Genomic DNA, 18252 nt, shown 5'->3' with positions numbered 1-18252 from the left:
AGATTCTGAAGCATCATTGCATCTCACCTCCTATTAAGTTGAGAAAGCTGCCCTTGGATCAGATGTCTGAGCTTTGTGATGACCTTGCCCCACATACATAGAATCCAGCAATCAGAAATGTTGAAGGCCAGGATGTTGCAGCCCTTATTTTTACTCAGGCTCAGTAGGCGCCTGCTCCCTCAGCCTCCCTGGACCCGCTGAAGGGTGAAGCATGTCAGTAGGTCACTTGATGATCCACTAGGGCATGTGCTCAGAGAAAAGGGCCCTGAGGGCCCCCCTGTCGGCCTTTCCTGCCCCACCAGCCCAATGAAAGGAACACAGTTGACATGTTGTTTAAGCTGGAGATGTTGCCTGTATGCGTAAAAGAGCTCTCTGTTTCAGGCTCATGTACAGTCAGGAATGGTTCCTTCTCATCCAACTGCCCATGCGCCAATGATGCTAATGACGACACAGCCACCCGGCGGTCCCCAGGCCGCCCTCGCTCAAAGTGCACTACAGCCCATTCCAGTCTCGACAACAGCGCATTTCCCCTATATGACGCACCCTTCAGGTGAGGCGTGTGTGTGCAGGGGCCGCCGGGCACCCCAAAGCATTCTGCTCGCACAGGTCGAATGGCAGGCAGGGCCAGCGCTTCAAGCCCCGCATTTGAGAACTAGCAAGACCCGCCAGAGCGTGCACAGGAGGGACTGTGACGATCAGTTCAGTGTCAGGGCCTGAGGCTTCCAGGAGCTGAGTCTGTGTGTGTTCTGATGGTATACAGGGTTTGGCTTGATGAGAAGCAGCAGCAGCATTCTGTGTGGCTGACGCATGCTTAGGACTCAGTTGGCCTTCCTTGTTAAAGAGGCTGGACAGGGCAGCGTTTTCCTTCCTTAGTCTCCCCCTCCCCAGTCTGACGGGGGTGGTTACCACCATGGCAGAGTTTGATTGTAGCTCTGGAGAATACTACTGATGAGAAAGTGTGCTGTGTGTGGATTGGTTTTGAGTGTAGCATTAGCTCCAGCCTATGCCCTGACAGGGAGAGAATGCCCCGTGATTGTGCTCTAATACTTGATGGCTGCCATGGCAATATTTCACAGTCTAACCTGTTACTTTGAAAGCAATACTGGTGCTTGGCTGGTATTTGGGGAGGGGGTATGTTAAGGCCTTTTTTTCCTACCCCGTGAGCAACAAGTCTTCTGGGAGTTTTATCTGAAGCGGTTTTCCATCTGACTGGTTTGTTTCTACCCACCCACCTGCCCCTTCCCCTTTTGGTGCAGATGGGAGGGGGAAGAGTGGATTAAATTTTGAGTCTTGTTCAGGTAGCACGAGGATAGTTTACAGTCGTGTGCTGCAGAGACACTAGGCTAATGTGTGGTGTTGCCAGTTTCCTGTTTAAATATTCACTTTTCTTTTTTACAGTACAAGCCCACCACCAACAGCAGTTGTAAGGCTGCCCTGGAGGAACCGAAAGGCCAAATTCCCTCCTCCCTTCTACTGCTTCTACCAACTGGAAGCACAGAAAACTAGAATTTCATTTATTTTGTTTTTAAAAAATATATGTTGATTTCTTGTAACATCCAATAGGAATGCTAACAGTTCACTTGCAGTGGAAGATATTTGGACCGAGTAGAGGCATTTAGGAACTTGTGGGCTGTTCCATAATTCCATATGCTGTTTCAGAGTCCCGCGAGTACCCCAGCTCTGCTTGCTGAAACTGGAAGTTATTTATTTTTTAATGACCCTCGAAAGTCATGAACACATCAGCTAGCAAAAGAAGTAACAAGAGTTGATTCTTGCTGCTATTACTGCTAAAAAAAAAAAAAAAAAAAAAAAAAAAAATCAAGACTTGGAACGCCCTTTTACTAAACTTGACAAAGGTTCAGTAAATTCTTACCGTCAAAATGACGGGTTATTATTTATAAATCAAGTTTGATGAAGTGATCACTGTCTACAGTGGTTCAACTTTTAAGTTAAGGGAAAAAACTTTTACTTTGTAGATAATATAAAATAAAAACTTAAAAAAAATTAAAAAATAAAAAAAGTTTTAAAAACTGATACCAAGTTAGTGTGTGTTTGTACAAGCTTAAGATGTTTCTGTTATAGGATACTTCATATCAAGGCAGGAGGGCTGAGTGTACTTTCTTAAATCCTGGAAGGTTAGTTGTCAAATGACTTTTCTTCTTCACCTTTAGTTCTGGTTCAAGGTATCTCTAGAAAAAGACAAGACTGAGACATTCTCTTTGGTGGATAAAGGTCCGCTCCAGAAGGAGGAAGGCTGGCCAGAGCTGGGCAGCACTGAGATCCCACATCCTCAGCCTGACGCTGGTTCTGTAAGCTTCCTTTTTAATATCTCCTGAACCCAAATGAGTGTTGTTAGTCACAAGTCTTCCTGATTCACCCATCTTTTACCAGTAGAGGGCAGGAGACACTGCTTAAAAAGAAACTGATAAATCCCGAGAGCTGAAAAGCAGTGATGCACAAAGTACCTTATTGCTGTAGATTCACAAGCATTTGCTAATGTTCCAAATTTGTGGGAGGAGGACAAAGGGAAAAGCAAGTAGTTGAGCAGAGCAAGGATCTTGCAGAGACCACAGTCCTGTTATAATAGAGCTTTAAATATTGTGGCAACAAATCAAGATTCTGAAAACTTTTTTTAATTCCCGTGTAGCAGTTTGTACATTATAGCAAAATCTGCATTATTCAAGAATAAGTTACTTGTACAGTACATAAACAATACATAAAAATTTGCCAAATACTTTCTGCCTATGATGATACAGAATGGATCCATTTACTCTGTCATTACAATGTGCTGCTTATTCCAAGCAAACGCTGGATGTCAGATGTGTCCTTGTTAAGAGGCAGTGGATACTATACTATCAAGTTCCTCTAGCCTGTGGGAGATGTTGGAGCTCACATGACATGTGCGATAAGAGATGTAGCCCTGAATTAAAAGCATGAAGGAATCCCCGGCAACACTTAGGGAAGAGTTCAAGGCCTTGATTTTAGGTTAAAGAAACTGTTATGTAAAAATAGTGTTCTCTGGCCTAAGATTTTAATGATTGCTATTCCTTTTTCCTACACGGTCCAGAAATGATCAAAGGCAGAAGATTTATACCAGATAAAGCCATATGGATTGCTGGTCTAAAATTCAAGGCAGGTTAGTTGACTTAATTCTTTGGTGCTGGTGACTATTAGTTTGTAAAAGTTGATTCAAGACGGAAGAATGGAGTGATGGTGCTGGGAGCAGTCAGGCTGTCCTTGTCGTTTGTGACCGGAGAGAACTGGAGGGTCGTGATGCTTACGTTCTTTTGGCACTCAGAGCCTGGGCTCCCGGTGGGGGCTGTTGGTTCCTTGCTGCCAGCAGCGGTCACACTGGGGCCAGGAGGAGGAGGGTGGTGGGATATGCTGTGACCACGATGGGCTGGCGGGGACATTGCCTCATTGGCTGTGAAGGCATCAAGCCCGGGGAGCCTTTCCCTCGAGCTGAACCTGCTCTAGCAGAAAGTAAAGGCATTGGCTCAGTGTCACTTCTTCCCAGGCCATGAGGGGGCTTTTTTTTCAGGAGGTATTTGAGCTGTCCTGGCAACTCAGACATGTTTAAAAAGGAAGCGTTTTCCTTGAACACTTTACACCGAAGCAGTCTGGAGGTGGGTGACTCCCAATTATCTGTCACGGAGTCTGATCTTGTCCTCTGTAGCCAGTGGGTCAGAGCTGCTGGTTGGCTGTGCCTGGCTTGCCTCCTGGCATTAACCTGAGAATTGTATGGTGAGAAGCTAAGGAGTGAGTGCCCCTACCTTAAAGAGGTCACATCCCAGATGTTTACACTTCTGGCTACAGGGAGGGGAAAAACTTGGGTTGTTGGCTACTTGGCCCCTTTCCTGTGCAGACAAGGGGAAAATCTGTACCAGTGACTTGTCAGCATTGACTTTCTAGAATGAGCTTTCTCTTTTAAAAGAGAAATAGGAACAGTGCTTACTTTTCTGGATCACACCTCACTTAGCATTCATTACTTAGAGAAACATGCCTTGTGTAGAAAAGGAAAGAAAAGTGTCCTTAGAAAAAGACCACTGATTTGGATCAGGAATGGATCTGCTTTGCAATCTGTGAAAACACTCAGGAGCATTGGTTTTTAAAGTGGTGAAGAGGGGACTGCTTCCTCCCCCGCCCCCCCCCCAATTTTTTTTTTTTTTTTTTTTTTTTTTACAGAAGTCTGACCTCTGGGAGCACAGAGAATGGCTAGAGGGAGCAAACCAAACCCTCACCCCAGATAAGGCAGGCAGTAGTTAGTCGTAGGCCAGGGTTTAAATTTAGTTTCTGAGTGATGTGTCTATAAATGTTAAGTTGTGCTAAACTCTCAGTTTCCTAGAAGCCAGCCTGGTGACTGTGTCAAATGTCTCTGCTGGCACCCAGAGCAGCTGGCTCCACTCTGTCACTGCCCCCTTGTTTCTGAGCCTCTGCCTGAAAGTTCTGGGAGGAGCCAGCCCCCCTGTGAATTCTATCCCTGGTGAAAGGCAAGTATAGATGGAGATTTAACTGCAGGACCCCACCCCCCAGCTGTTGGAGATGTGCGCCCAAGTGTGTACGCACACACATTCCTCCTCAAGTGAAGCAGCTGGAACGGAACACTGAGTGTGGGCTGTTAAAGGAATTTCTCACTAGTTGTGGCACCAGATTTCCTAGTTCCCATTTTGATTCAAGAACAAGCCCAAAACCTTGCGGGATAGTTTATGAGCCAGCCGTTAAATGCTTGGGGGGGGGGGGGGGGGGGTTCCGAGCCAGCCCTGGTGGTGAAGGATTTTTTAGAAGAAAGGGGCCAGGAGCCCTTCCTCCCTTTTTGCTTGCTCCTTCCTCGCCCCTTATCACCCCTTGGGTAAACTGGTTTAACCATAAAGCTACTGTAAACCAGAATCCAGTTTTTTTGTTCGTTAAGGCACCAGGGTAGAATTCCTCCTTGCCACCCTGTTTCAGTAGTTGCCTGAATTTCCCTGAAAGGGTGATGTACTTCACTTCTCCACATTTAGGAAGGACAGTGGCTACTCAGCAGCAGGTGACTGTCCTGAGGATGCAAAAGACACAGAAGCCAGGCATGCTGGCTCAGACTGGGAACAAGTCAAGTAGGGTTTGCATAGCTGTCTCAGACTGCAAAATCGCATGAGTATTAAAGAGTGCAACAAAATAAGCAATGGTTTAGTTTTGAAACCTGAATCCTTTGAAAAGTTAATCTGAGGTAAAGTGTTTAAAATCATTTTAACCTTGAGCTTTGTCCCGAAGCTGAGTCGGAGCAGGATTGATGTGTTCACCTACGGCACAGGGAGTGGCAGGCCTCCACGTGGACCGAGGCCACAATGGGTGAACCGTAGGTGAATCCAGGGCTTGTTAGTGTTTTGGGCTTCCTGACGACCCTCCCACCCCCCCCGAAAGTCTGTCATCAGCTGTGACAGTGTCAGTGAAAAAGAGAACCAAGGTTCGGCCTGCCAGATCTGGCCCTCACCCCACCACCTCCTATAAGAGGGATGGGGACCGGTCCTAGGGACCCAGGGTGGGAGCTCGCGGCCTCTGCGAACAAGAACTACATCTGTAAACAATAAGGAGAAAGCCAGGTGATGGATGGATAAAACTTATAGGAGGCCCTTCAACAGGCCTAATAGAAGGGTCACATCCAAACTGGAACGAGCAGTTAACAGTGTCCCTTAAATCTCTCTCTGGAAGGAAGGAAAGAAGGTTACATTCACAAGTTCACATCTCCGCTTGCTTGTGCTCCTCGGGGGCACGTGTGAGGCCTAGGGTTCCTCACCGCCCGTCAGAGAGGCGTGTACTGGTTGTCTATGGCCCGGAGATGGCTCCGGGAGGAGGAGTCCATTTCGTAGTCTGAGTCCCGGGCTCGACTGGTGGGTTCAGGCTCCAGGTGCCGCAGGCTGTTGGCCAGTTCCTCAGGTGAAGGCACCAGGTGGAATATCTGCTCTGGGGGAGAGGATCGGCCTGGGAGACCCTCCGGGCCCAGCCCCCGTGGACAGCCAGAAGAACTGAGATGGGGAAGGCCCAGCTCCGAATCCCAGTGCGCGAGGGAGAAAGGGAACAGGACAGTGCTGGAGGAACCTGGGGGACAAGTGACCAAGAGAGAGACCGGCGCTGTCAGTCTTAATGTGACAGAGGGGCTAAATGTCGAAAGAACACAAAACCATCGCTGTGGCTCTGGGTTTGCAGCGAGCGTGTACCCTCTGCCTGGTTCCCTCTGCCGCCCACCCCCTTTATCAAGGGTCACACCTGGTGGCTGGGAGACGACTACCACGTAGCTGGACAGGCGGACGTCACAGGCAGCACCGCACTCAAGCGGGATGGGCGAGCGCTGGAAGTGGTGGAGCATGTCCACGACAGAGGGGAAGTGGAGGTGCTGCACTCGGCACTGGCCCCGCTCGGTCAGCGACAGGCGCAGGTGCTACAGGGGGCGAGTACAGTAGGCTCAGGCACTGGCCGCTGCAGGCCTTCAACCTGGGGGCAGGGGGACCAGCCCGCCTGCCGTGCCCCATACCTTGGCGATGCCTTGGAAGTTGAACGTGAGCACATACTCTCCGCGCCGTGTCTCACTCTGCCGCACCAGGAACACTCCATGAGCATCCGGACCCTGCAGCTGAACCAGCTGAGCTGCCTTCACTCGGGAGATGGGGCCATGGAACCAGGGGTAGCAGGACAGGAAGTGATCTGTTTTCTGACAGGTTGGGTCCAGCAACCCCCCAGGAGAAGCACCTGGTAGACAAGATGGGGGATGATGGCCCCCTGTGGGTGCCTGATGTCCTGGGCTAAAGCTGGTTCTGACTTACATGGAGGACAGAGGCCTAGACCCACTCACCTTGGTTCAGGGAATCCGTGCTCCCCCCCGGAGAGTTGGACGTGCCAGGCTCTAGGGCTGAGGGAATATGTGTCTCTGGGTCTGTGCTCTCCAGCCTGCCGAAGAGGCTGAGGTTAGGATCTGGGTAGATCGGGGGAGCAGGAAAGGCTGTGCCAGGAGTAGAGCCCTATGTTCTGGGGCCTCACCCTTGGCCTGTGCACTCCCGGAGCTCAGCCATCCAGGAATTCAGCTGCTGCTCGTCCTCCACCTCGAAGATGATGTCGGTCCGGTCCTTCACCTGGTAGGGAGGAAAGCAGCGAGTGTGTGGGTGCCTCAGGTGTGTGAATGTATGACACCCCCCCACCCCCACCCCGGGTGTGGAAAGCTGTCACTCACCTTCAGGACAAAGGTGTAGAGGTTGTCTGGCATCTCGAGGCGTGTGCATCGCCGGACCTCCTGGATATTGGTGCAGGTTGCCTGTAGCTTGGGCTTTGAACTCTAGGTAGGAGACCAAGGCGCACACTTGAGGTTTGTCCCTCACGGCCCTTCACCCACCCAGGCCTCTGTGTGTTTCTGCAGTCTTCCCGGGGGCTTAGCTTGCCAAGTGAGCACTCATGATGCCAGGCCTGGGGAAAGGCCTAGCATCCCGGTTTGCAGAAGCCTGCCGAGGGCCCTTCTCCCATAGCCTCTTAAACACTGACTTCACCCCCTAAACACTGCGACCTACAGAAACCAAAGTGCGATGAGGGCCAACGCCCTCTTGACCTGAACCTGTGGACACTCCAGCTGTGACATGTGTTTGCCTGCTGACATCTGTCTCCCCTTCCACTGGTGGAACAAAGAGCACCGAATCCAGCCAGGTCACATCAAAACAGACCTGGAGAGTGGACACGAGGACATCCGATCCAAGTCACATTTCCCTGTGTGGTGCTGACTGCCAGGGGCTTGGGTGATCATCCTGCCTTTAGCTTCTCCCCTCTGCCCCGCGTCAATTCCCCATTAGTGCAGGCTTCTGACCAAACATCAGCCATAGGAAACCCATGATGTCACCACATCTTAAAGACAAGAAACACAATTTCTTGGAGGTGAAGCCATTTGCCTGAAAGAGGGTAGATCGGTTTTAACCTCTGTCCACAGCATACAGCCTAGAACCTCAAACTCCCACATCTGCCTGCCTTCAAATCTGAGCATAAGGAGGGGTGGGTTTGGCTACAGGGTGTGGGGGCCGGGGGGAGGGGTAGCAGAGTAGCTTAACCACAGGCTCTTGGGGCCTCTGCCAACATGCCTAAAGAGGCAAAGCCTAATCTGGCCCCAGTTACAACCAGCTGGAAACTGACACAAAACCTTGGGCCCGGGAGGCTCCCATGACGTCCAGCATACACAGGGATTCGGAGTGCGTGGGAGGTGGTCCCCTACTGCTTTGCCACCAAGAGCACCTTTTCTGACTCAACCTGGCAGGAGCTGACCTTGGCAGATGCCTGTTTCCAGGGAGCCAGCATCTCCTCCTCTTCCCTTTGTGATCAGACTGATGAGATTGTTTTTCCAGGGTCACGAGATGATCAATGGCTGCTCCCAGCACAGGCCAAAAGCAGATGAGAACGAAGGAAGAAGGCAGAGATGATGGGGGAATTGATGGGAAAACCCAACTGGGCCCCTGCCTCCAGTACCTCTTCTCTTCCCCTGGGGCCAGGAGACATCCAGGTGACCAGGCTGAGCAAGCCAGCATGGGGCAGAGGCAGAGAGATGGAAACGAGGCAGGCCCAAAGGCTAGTGTTTGGTGCTGTGGCTTTGAGGGGAATCCGACCTCCACATCTCAGGCGGAAGTTACCTTTTCAGAAAGCAGGGCAAGAGCCCATACCCACAGCCGTGCGTGTGACTGCTTCAGACATGCAGGCACCAGGAGTCTCCGATAGAAGGATGGTATCTTTAGGGCCAGGCCACCTGCCTTCAGCCCCTCCCCACCCACTGGAGCGCTGGTGAACAAGGAGGCAAGGAGCAGCCTGGCAGGAGAGGATTGGCCAGACTGGGGCTCTTTCCCAATCCAGGCCCACCCCCAGCAGTCTGGGGGGAGTGACAACGCTAGGAGCCGAGCCCCTGACGCTTACCCGTGGTGGACTGCATCGTCAGACTGATGTTATGGAGGAGGGAGCAAGCTCAGTCGATCCCAGCCCTAAGCGACCAGTGCCAGCCAGGGTGTTTTATATCTTTCAAGTTTTCCCCCACACCCCAATTTCTCAGCCTGGGATGGGAGCCCATGACATGTGGGGAACACAGGAGTCTTGTGCAGTACCTACATGGTCCCTGGGCGTGCCAGAGTGCGCAGGACTGGCAGCTTTCACAGCCAGCCTCTTAGAGCCTCTATTTCCCTTCTGTAAAATGGGTAAGGTACAAGGCTATTTCCTTCCTTCTCCTTTTGCAGTTGGCTCTGCTTGGCCCCCAAGCCTCCCTACTGGCTCTGGGCCCTCAGGATCACTGGGAGGAAGTAGGCCAGGCCAAGAGGGGAACAGGCTTAGTCTCCCTTTCGGTTCTGCTCTGGGCCTTGGCCCCAGGGTGAATGCTGAGATTAACCAGCAAAGCCACTGGTTTCACTCTGAATGTGGGGCCTTCATGCCAGCACTCTCCCCAGCAGCTGAGGAACTGCTGACCTGGCAGGCAGTGGTAAAGAGAGGATTCCCCCTCCTCACCCACAGCCAGCCCTGGCTGCACAGATGCTGGCTCCCATCTGCCCACTGGCTACGATGACACGGGTTCTTCCTGACTCTTCTCAGGCAGCCTGTGGGAGAGCTGCCCCAGCCAGCCCAGTTGTCGTGGCTCCTGAACCCCAGTGCTGATGTATCAAATTGTGCTGTCTGGAGGTGGGGAGAGGCCAGAGGCTCTGCCCAGGCTGGAGGCGAGTGAGAGAGCATGGGGCAGAATAAACCCAGCCTGTGGCCACAGCCCTAGCTGGATGGCCCCAGAGCAGGACTTGGGAGCACTAGTCATATGTAGAAGGACCAGTGGCTGCCTTTCTGGTTGAGCAGTGTGATGAGACAGAACCGGGATGGAGCGCTGAGCCCAAACTCTGGGGCTGTGTTAGCAGCTACCCGACCGTTAGTTTGATTGAAATGGCTGCACCGCTCCAGATACTGTGGTACAAGCAGTCGCATGTCAACACAACGTAGCCCCACCCCCACAACTGGGGAGTAAGTTCCAGCTCCCAGTATCCACAAAGCTGGCAGCTTTCCAATGGTTCACTGTGACTCCAGGGGAATAACCTATTTCTTTCTTTGCCTTGGCTGCTAGGAAGCTCAAAGGCAAAGCTACAGATCAGCTCTGACATTGTCCCCACCATAAGGCTGGCATTTCTACAGCTGATTGTATCTAGGCTTTATACTTGTCTCATCCTTCTAGGTGTTACTGTTCAGTCCTATCCAGTCCTGTCCTTGCCTCCTCTTGTATAATCCTGGACAGGCAGCTGTTGTTTGGTGTTTATTTTTGAGAGAGCACGAGCCAGGGAGGGGCAGAGAGTGAGGGAGACACTGAGCTGTCAGCACAGAGCATGACGTGGGGCTCAAACTCACGAACTGTGAGATCGTGACCTGGGCTGCAGCTGGACACTTAACCGACTGAGCCACCAGGCGCCCCAGTTTTGTCATCTGTAAAGCAGAGATACTTAGACTTAAGTTTTTATTTTCAGGCATGCAAGTGGGGGAGGCGGGGAGAGAATCTCAAGCAGGCTCCATGCTGTCAGAGCAGAGTCTGACACGGAGCTCACTCTCATGAACCGTGAGATCATGAAGAGCCAAAATCAAGAGTAGGGCGCTTCACAGACTGAGCCACTCAGGCACCCCCGTAGAGATACTTAATAGTAGCTCTCTTCTCGCACAGTTGGTAGGTGTGGCGACTGGGGGAGCTATTGGAAGCGAAAAAAATGGCCTGATAAAGAGCTGTTAGATTTCTAGACTGGGGTCTGAGGTCGCCCAAGGTGGATAAAGCCTGTAGTGTTACAGTGTTACAGGACTACACCTTCCGCTCCTAGGGGTCCAGGACCTGGAGATAACACCTGGCATTCTTTCAACCTTACAGAACCTCTTTGTAACCTGCTCCTTACCATCCTGCAATGAAATTGATATGTAACCTGACCTACCTGTGTAAGTGCCCTGATGAAGATAAAGGAAAAAGAAAATGTAATCTGTATTAAAATAAAATGTATTTCAGTGTGATTATGCAGATAATACAGTGAGCTGCTCCAGTACCTCTGAGTTTGTTTTAAAAGTTAAAGAACATAAATGAGCCAGAGGGCAGGTAAGCCCTCAGAGGACAATTGGTCTGTTCAGTGGACATTAAAACAAGGCAGAAAGTTCCAAGTGCTTCTATGAGGCTGCACCATTCTGGCTCTAGGTTTGTCATCTCCTGGACTTTTAGAGGATACGATGGACGTTTTTGCCTCAACCAATATGGGTTTACCTGTCCTCCCCGACTCCCACTGACCCAGGAGCTTCCTTGCCCCCACCGGTGGGACTTTTGGGCTCAAATCTGCCTAGACAGATTGGGAGTGACCACTGGAACCACACCTTTCCTATCTCCCTAGGCCTTGTTTTCCCTCACACTGTCACTGGAAACTGTCCCATGAGCTGCTGTGCTAAGGGGCAGGGGCTACCAGCGTTGCTGGACCCTTCTAGAGTCTTCCAAGGTAACAGGCTGTACCCCACTCCGCCGTGTCCCCACAACTGCCCTGAATGAGGCCTGTCACCATTCATTCGTTCAAGACCCCAGCAGAGGGTCTGGCCCAAGCCCTCTCTGAACTCCAGGTGCCAGTACCCCCATTCTCAGCAGGAATGAACTACACAGTCCCTGACTCACACAGAATTTCTACTATAGTAAAGGAGACCGGTACCAACATGAAGGAGAGGGTAAGGACCCACACAGACAGGTGGGGGAAGCAGTGAAGGGCCACAGAAACAACATGGCCTCCCCTCAGCTACAAAGAGAGCATAGCTGAGCTCCCAGGCACCAGGAGGCCTCACCACAAAGGCCCCGGGGGGGGGGGGGGGGGGAAGCACAGGGGCACCTACAGAGGCTGATGGAACTTGTGTCACACATTGAGGTAGTGACAGCAGTGCCCCAGAAGTCTCCATGCACTCTTGAGGCTGTGGGGGTCAGTTTGGGCTTGTTCTAAGGCAGAGATGTGCAAATGGCAAGATCAGAAGTTCCAGGGAGTTCACGCTGAATACCTTGATAGAAACATACCTGCTAGCTGGGCCAGCACAGTGCTTAACCTCCCCCCTCCACGGGAAGGTGTAAGGGGAGACAGCACCTAACTCACAGCCAAGTAGCAAAGAGCCTGGCATGGAGGTCCCAGTGGTGTGGGCAGTACAGGCCCTCACAATGGCCTCATCCCATCTACTGCATCCTACCTGGCCACTGGAGAAGCTTCCATCCAGTGCAAGCCTTGAGGAGAGGCATCCCACCATCTGGAATCCATCAGACGACACCAGTCCCCTGGCAGCCTCCTCTCTCTCTCCCAGTACTTAGGGCCCTCACCCCTCTCCTACAGAGGACAGCAACGGGACAGGAAGATCTAGGTCCAAGCCTTGTACTTGTGCCACAGCACTGGTGCCCTCTAGGCAGCATCTCTGCCCTGGAGCTCAGCTCGAGGTGGCTAGACAAGTCCTGGCTCCACTTAGTCCCTCTGGAATCTTGGGCACGGCACTAACCACAGCTCAGTTTCCTCCTTAGTAACGTGGGGACATTTACCTCCCAGGAAGAGGGAGGATGGGAGGTGGTCTTGGATAAGGGCTTGAAAACTTAAAGACTCAGAGCAAATTCCAGATCCTGGTCAGAGATGGCTGGGCCACCCCCCACCCACTTCCTGCCCAGAGCCTGAGTAGGTGTTGCCTAGATGAACAAAGGATGAGACATCACTGTGGAAAAATGTTCATTTGAGTCTTATCGATAGGTATCAAAACACCAGTCTAAATACCAAAAAAAGAAAAGGCCCAGTTTTATTCCTCCCCCCCCCCCACCCAATTTTAAGTCTGGTTATAGGGGTCTCAACTGGGAAGGAGACAACTGCTAGAACACAGAGTTCCACTTCTTACAGATCTCTGAGCTACCTGACAGCCAGTGCAAGGAGGGATCTCCAAGAGAGGGCAGCGTCTTGTGCATGGAGAATCCCATGCACAGTCCACTTAAGGCTCTGAGCGGTGCCAGCACAGAGAAATCTGTCGAACCCAAGTGTTCCCCTGACTTCAGCCACCCAGTGTTCACTCAGAAGCTAGCAACCTTCTCATCCTAGGGCTTGGGAATTAGTCTTGGCCCTGAATCTCAACTCTGCCTTGTTCTCTGTGGACACACGGTACCTGTCCAGCCTGTCCTCACACTTGTAAGACCTAACAATGCCACTAATCTCCCATGAGAATCTGGTGATAGAATGTGTGCAGAGGTGCTTCCACTGGGTAGGGAAAGGTCCTGAAGGATGAGCACAGGCCTTAGAGAGATTCAATCTGCTCAGAAGCAAAAAGGCCTCTCCCTGAGAAAGCTTTCCTCCTCGTTACTCCCCGTGTCTGCCTGCATTTGGCTCACACAGCTATCTCCCCACTTACACACTGTGAGCTCAGGAGGGTCTCTCTCCTTTTCCATCTTTGTCTTCAGCAGGGCCCAGAATAGGTGGCTGTAGATGTTTGCTGAACACCACAGAGTGGAGAAGGTGGAAGGAAAGGCATTGGAGGCTAAGAGAATAGCAAGAGCCAACACTCCGAGGCCAGAAGGTACAGCCAAATCCGTAAGATGGCAGGGGAGTTGGCTGTGGCTAGAAATGATGCTGGCAGCCTCCCCCCCACCCCACCCCACCCCCCGCCTTTAGTGAGCATGTATTATGTGCCAGGCCTTAGGGCCCAGGCTGTCCACCAGTGGCCTCTGGACTAATAAGCCACCGCCATTGAAATTTTTTTCCCAGTTTCGCAGAAAAGAGCATCATACTGAAGAACGGAGGTAGGAAGGTCATTGTAAAGCATAATCCTTAACATTAGGTATGGTGATACTCTCATGAGAAGACCCTTGCCACCCAGCTCTGGGCCATCAGTCTGCATGAGGAACAGTGATGGGGGCCTTCTGTGCTCCTATGGCCACCCGTGAGGCTGGTGTCCCGTCCCCCACTTCACAAAGGCAGTGCCAAGGCTAAGAAAACCTTCCAGGGCTACTGGTCATGACACAAAGGGTGCATTACAGCCAGCTGGCCTGTGACCTCTGGAAAGAAACCTGAGGTCTGCATTTTAACAGGAGCCCGAGGTGGATCTGAAACCCGCTGGCGCCTGAGAGGAGTGCTGGGTGGGAAGGCCACGCCCGCCTCCCCTCTCCGTCCCTCCTTCCCAGGCACTGGGCTCTGTCCATCCCATAGAGACAGAATGGCCAATGCTGGGGGCAGAGGAGGTGCACACGGGGCGCCCCGCTAGAGGATGAGGGGCCCAAGTCCTCACCATTGCCTACGAGGCCCTGCACCACCTAGTCCTTGTGACTTTCCCAACCTTGTGTATTGTCCTGTCCTAGTGCCGCCCTGGCTGTGACCATTCTTACGTGTACCTTGCGTGTACCAAGCACATTGCACCTGCTGCTTCCTCTGAGAGACAGTCCCCCATTGGCCCACAAACCTTACTGCCACCTCAGGAAGCCCCTTCCTGACCACAGTGTTTAAATACACGGTCACAACCACATAGCCCCCTTTCCTCCCTTCCCTGCATTTGTCAACCTGTGAAACAGGCTTCGTGGGGACTTGGTTTTGTTCACGCAGCATCCCCAGCACCGAGCACAGTGAGGCAGAATGTAGGTGCTCAGTTTCTTTCCCACAAGTACTCCTCACTGGCCTTTTATTTGCCAGGGATCGCTGAGTGCTGGGAACCGGGGGGCTGTGCAGGAGTGACGGGTACTTCAAGGCAGTGAGGTTGGAGGACACGCAGACAGTTGGGGACAGGAGCTGGGCCTCCCAGGGCTGCAGCTGGCAGGGGCAGAGGACTGGCCGAAAGGAAGACGTGACACCCCACCTCAGCACTGTAACCCCCCAGTTACAGATGGAGAAGCGGAGGGCCTGAGGGGCAAAACGAACTTGACCCTGACCTCAGGAGGAGCTGTGTAGAGCTGGGGCTCAGACCCTTGTCTGTCTAGCCCCAGAGCCCACCTCCATCCAGACGGTTCTTCCCAGCCCCTGTGTTCTCCCTCTGCATGTGCAACATGATGCCTGATCCAAACTGTGGCCTTGGCAGAGAAAGCCTCCCCTCCTCCAAGGAACTTTCTCTGGTCACTAAGTCGTGGTTAGTGCGATTCCTGTGCCTCTCCCTCAGCACGGGTCTTATCAGGCCTGGCCATGACTTCCTGATGAGGCAGCTGCCCCCACCATCTGACTGGGAGTTCCTCTGGGGGCGGGGACAGGGCACCAAACCTTGTTCTGAGCTGGGGCCCAGCACCGGGTCTGACCCAGAGGAGGGGCTTGGAGTGGGTTTGTCAGATGAGGGACTTGAGTAGCTGGGTGGGCACCTGGGGCCCCAGCCCTCAGATGCGGGGGCGCGGAGGCACATGTGGGGTGTGGTGAGTTATCTCACACCCCTTGTTCCCTGGCTCCTTTGGGGGCAAACTGAAGGCAATGAGCCAGTTCCAGGGGCTGAACAAATGTTGGAAGGTCACTTCCTTCCTTGAGCCCCAACCCACCCCCCAGCCCCCACCCCCACCCCCCCCCCCCCCGCCCAAAGGCATTCCCATGCCTGCTTCAGCCACTTCTCGGGTGAACCAGGATAAATCACTTTCCTGTGTTTTTGCTTCCTCATCTGTAAAATGGGGGTGAAAATGGAACCCACCCACCAGGGCTTCTGTAAGTGGCCCTGCTTGTGGCCTGAGTACACAGGAGTCCCCCAGACTCACCCAGTTCACTGAGCCAGATTGCCCGACTTGGTCTGCCCCCTGTGCCTTACGCCCTCTCTCAGGAGAAACAGGAAAGGGATGGGAGAAGCTTCTGGAAAAGCCACATGGATCAAGTCCGCTTCCCCCCTTACCTGGCAAGCAGGATCCCTGCCCCAGTGCCAGAAACAGAGACACCCCCCCCCCCAGCCCCAGAAAGCCTCTGGTGACACAAGACCCTCAAATGTAAGAACCCTGTTTATAAGAACAGAGTCCCCATCACCTGCCCTCCCCTTCCCCCACTCTGAGACCCTCACAGGCCCTAAGGAGCCCCTATAGTGTGGATAATTGGCCAACGATACTGAGATAGGAGATGGGGGCCTGTCTAAAGCCCCACCTGGAATGAGTTCCCCTTCAACCCCAATAAGGGTCCCCCCCACATGCCACATTCACAGTGACAGTCACAGAGCCCCCTCTGAGAGAGATGGAGACAACCCCTTATACAGAATCACAATGACAGGGACACAAAGCTCCTCTTAGATGCTAGAGCAACCTCCCATGACAGAGACAAACACCCAGACATGGAGATCCCATTCAGAGGGAGGCAGCACCCCCAACACACAGAACCAGTCTGGGATCCCCCTGACACTCACTGGATCCCCTCCTGAGATGCGGGTGCCCTGGTTCACGAAGAGTGGCCGAGCACGGATGAACCAACCATCTGTGAGGATGGGGGTGAACTTCCACTGCGAGCTCGGCCCATGGGGGACCACACCCAAGTTTAGGGGGGGCATGGCTTAAGAGGAACCACCCTTGGAAGTTCCGCATGCCCTGCACCGGCTCGTGGGTGTAAGTGAACAAGTGAAACCATCGGCACCTTGATCAGCTGATCTTGCCCCCCCCCCCCCGCCCCCGTTAAGGTCACAAAAGTCACCACACCCGACACCACCTGGGACAGGGCCTTGCAGGGATGGGAATGGAGGGAGCCAGGGCCCCCCACCCTTAGCAGCTGGGCTACATGCTGACACCTCCGGGCTTTCTCCCTTCCACACCTGTACTCAAGTTGTGCCCTCCACATAGGGCACCACCCTAGCCAAAACCCTTGGCTCTCAGGGTGGCAGATTAGGATAAACAACTGTCCATACCCTGGAGCTGAGCCACCGTGAAGAGTCGGTGGACGTCACAGGATGGTTGGCAACCAGCTTCAATCAATTCAACTTATGTCCTGGGTGGCCTGGAACATTCTTGCAGACGGAAGTGGCATCTCAGTCTGGGAGCACTCAGCAGGCCCAGAGACGGTCCTGAGCAGGGTCATTGGGGCCCAGCCAGACCCCATCCCCCCCTCCGCACCCCCCCCCCCCCCACCGCTGCAGACCAGCTGCCATGAGCCCACACCTTGAACAACCACATCCTGCTCCCAGAGTCCCCGCCAGGAATCCTCCCTGCCCCCATATGGGCTCAGAGCCCCAAGGCCCATGCACTCTGTCCCCATCCACAGCTTGCCCCAGGCTACGCCCTGCCCTCACAGTGCCGCTTGCTCCACCTCGGTCCCCAGGGACACCCCAAGCCTTGAGTGCCGGGCTGTGGTCAAGACAGAAGGGGAAGCCATAGCTTCAAGAGGTCACATCACGTGTCCAGGTGTGCCATCAAAGTAGACACTGCCCAGCTGGGCCTTCCTGCTGCCCCGGAGGGCGTGCTCTGCAGACTGTGGGGACGAGCCCCGAAGAAAGCTGATGGGCCCACTGGAGACTGCAGGTGATCACTGCAGGTGTCATGGGGCCAGGGGTCCTGGAGCTGGCCAGCCCCCTCCCCGGGGCTTCGATGAGGTGGCCGCAGCCGCCTGCCCTGCTGTGAAGTCAGAGCAGTCGGGGGAATGCCCCTCATCCCGGTGTCACAGGCTTCAGCTGCAGCCAGAGCCCCGTGTCCGCCATGCCGGCTGGGTGGGAAAAGCCGTGGTTAAGAAGCAGCCTCTGTCGTGGGCCCTGGTGGAGGAGCACACCGGAGGAGAGGGGCGCTCGACCCCGGTCACCCAGCGAGACCCACTGCCCGCCTTCTAAGAACGATGATTCAGGAGAGGTGAAAGTGAGGGCCTCTGGGGCGCCAGGAGGGCTCCGAGCCCAGGAGCTGCCGGAAACAAGGGCGGGAGCCAGAAGCCGGCCGGGTCACAGCTGCAGCCGCCACCACGCTGGGAGCTCCCCCCACCCCACCCCCACCCTTGTGAGCGTGGCGGGACAGGGCCTGGTGGCATTACCCCTAGCCAGCGTTCAGCGAGTGCTTTCTATGTGATACGCCTTCACACGCAGCATCTCCCAGACACTGAAAAACAACAGGAAATCACACCAGCCACAAAGAATAAAAACCAGATGGATTAAATAATTAAAAGTGAAAAAGAAAACCAAGACAAAACTGGAAGAGAACCCAAGTATTTATCTGATTCAGGGTGGGAAGCCCCTTAAGCAGAAAAGACAAAGAACAAGGCTGTAAGGGAAAAGATCCCTGTAGACTTAAAAACCTCCAGAGATGAAGACCCTGAGGATTGAAATTCAAAAGTCAAATGGCAAACCAGGGAAATATTTGCAACA

The 18252-nt window shown here is 53.3% G+C and overlaps 2 protein-coding genes across 28 annotated transcripts in view; one reads left to right on the top strand and one right to left on the bottom strand.

Annotated features, from left to right (window-relative positions):
* The window catches only part of ATXN2 (ataxin 2), a 145822-nt gene that overhangs the window by 116051 nt on the left and 11519 nt on the right, over positions 1 to 18252 (top strand). For 6 of the 26 annotated variants that reach the window (XR_006587891.1, XR_006587881.1, XR_006587884.1 and 3 more), the window contains 3 exons: positions 382 to 550; positions 2172 to 2309; positions 3068 to 3222. Coding sequence is in view for 9 of the 26 variants with exons in the window: in XM_045041550.1 (XP_044897485.1) it covers positions 382 to 550; positions 1399 to 1427 (198 nt within the window). In the remaining 17 variants the exon portion in view is untranslated. Of the gene's footprint in view, positions 1 to 381; positions 551 to 1398; positions 2035 to 2171; positions 2310 to 3067; positions 10390 to 10823; positions 11040 to 13441; positions 13460 to 18252 lie in introns of those variants that run through there. The other 20 variants (XM_045041550.1, XM_019814545.3, XM_045041552.1 and 17 more) reach the window with 16 other exon arrangements.
* The window catches only part of SH2B3 (SH2B adaptor protein 3), a 38510-nt gene continuing 22869 nt past the window's right edge, over positions 2612 to 18252 (bottom strand). Inside the window, exons 3-8 of one of the 2 annotated variants that reach the window (XM_019814546.3) lie at positions 7202 to 7303; positions 7012 to 7103; positions 6827 to 6921; positions 6509 to 6723; positions 6244 to 6415; positions 2612 to 6075 (exon numbers count right to left, since the gene is read on the bottom strand). In XM_019814546.3, coding sequence (XP_019670105.3) covers positions 5780 to 6075; positions 6244 to 6415; positions 6509 to 6723; positions 6827 to 6921; positions 7012 to 7103; positions 7202 to 7303 — 972 coding nt within the window. In that variant the 3' untranslated portion in view covers positions 2612 to 5779. The remainder of the gene's footprint in view (positions 6076 to 6243; positions 6416 to 6508; positions 6724 to 6826; positions 6922 to 7011; positions 7104 to 7201; positions 7304 to 18252) is intronic. The other variant, XM_045041558.1, reaches the window with a different exon arrangement.

This window comes from Felis catus, chromosome D3 (assembly GCF_018350175.1).
Source record: "Felis catus isolate Fca126 chromosome D3, F.catus_Fca126_mat1.0, whole genome shotgun sequence".
Classification (NCBI taxonomy): Eukaryota; Metazoa; Chordata; class Mammalia; order Carnivora; family Felidae; genus Felis; species Felis catus.
The sequence above is the reverse complement of the archived record's forward strand: the minus strand, read 5'-3'. Positions and strand labels throughout refer to the sequence as shown.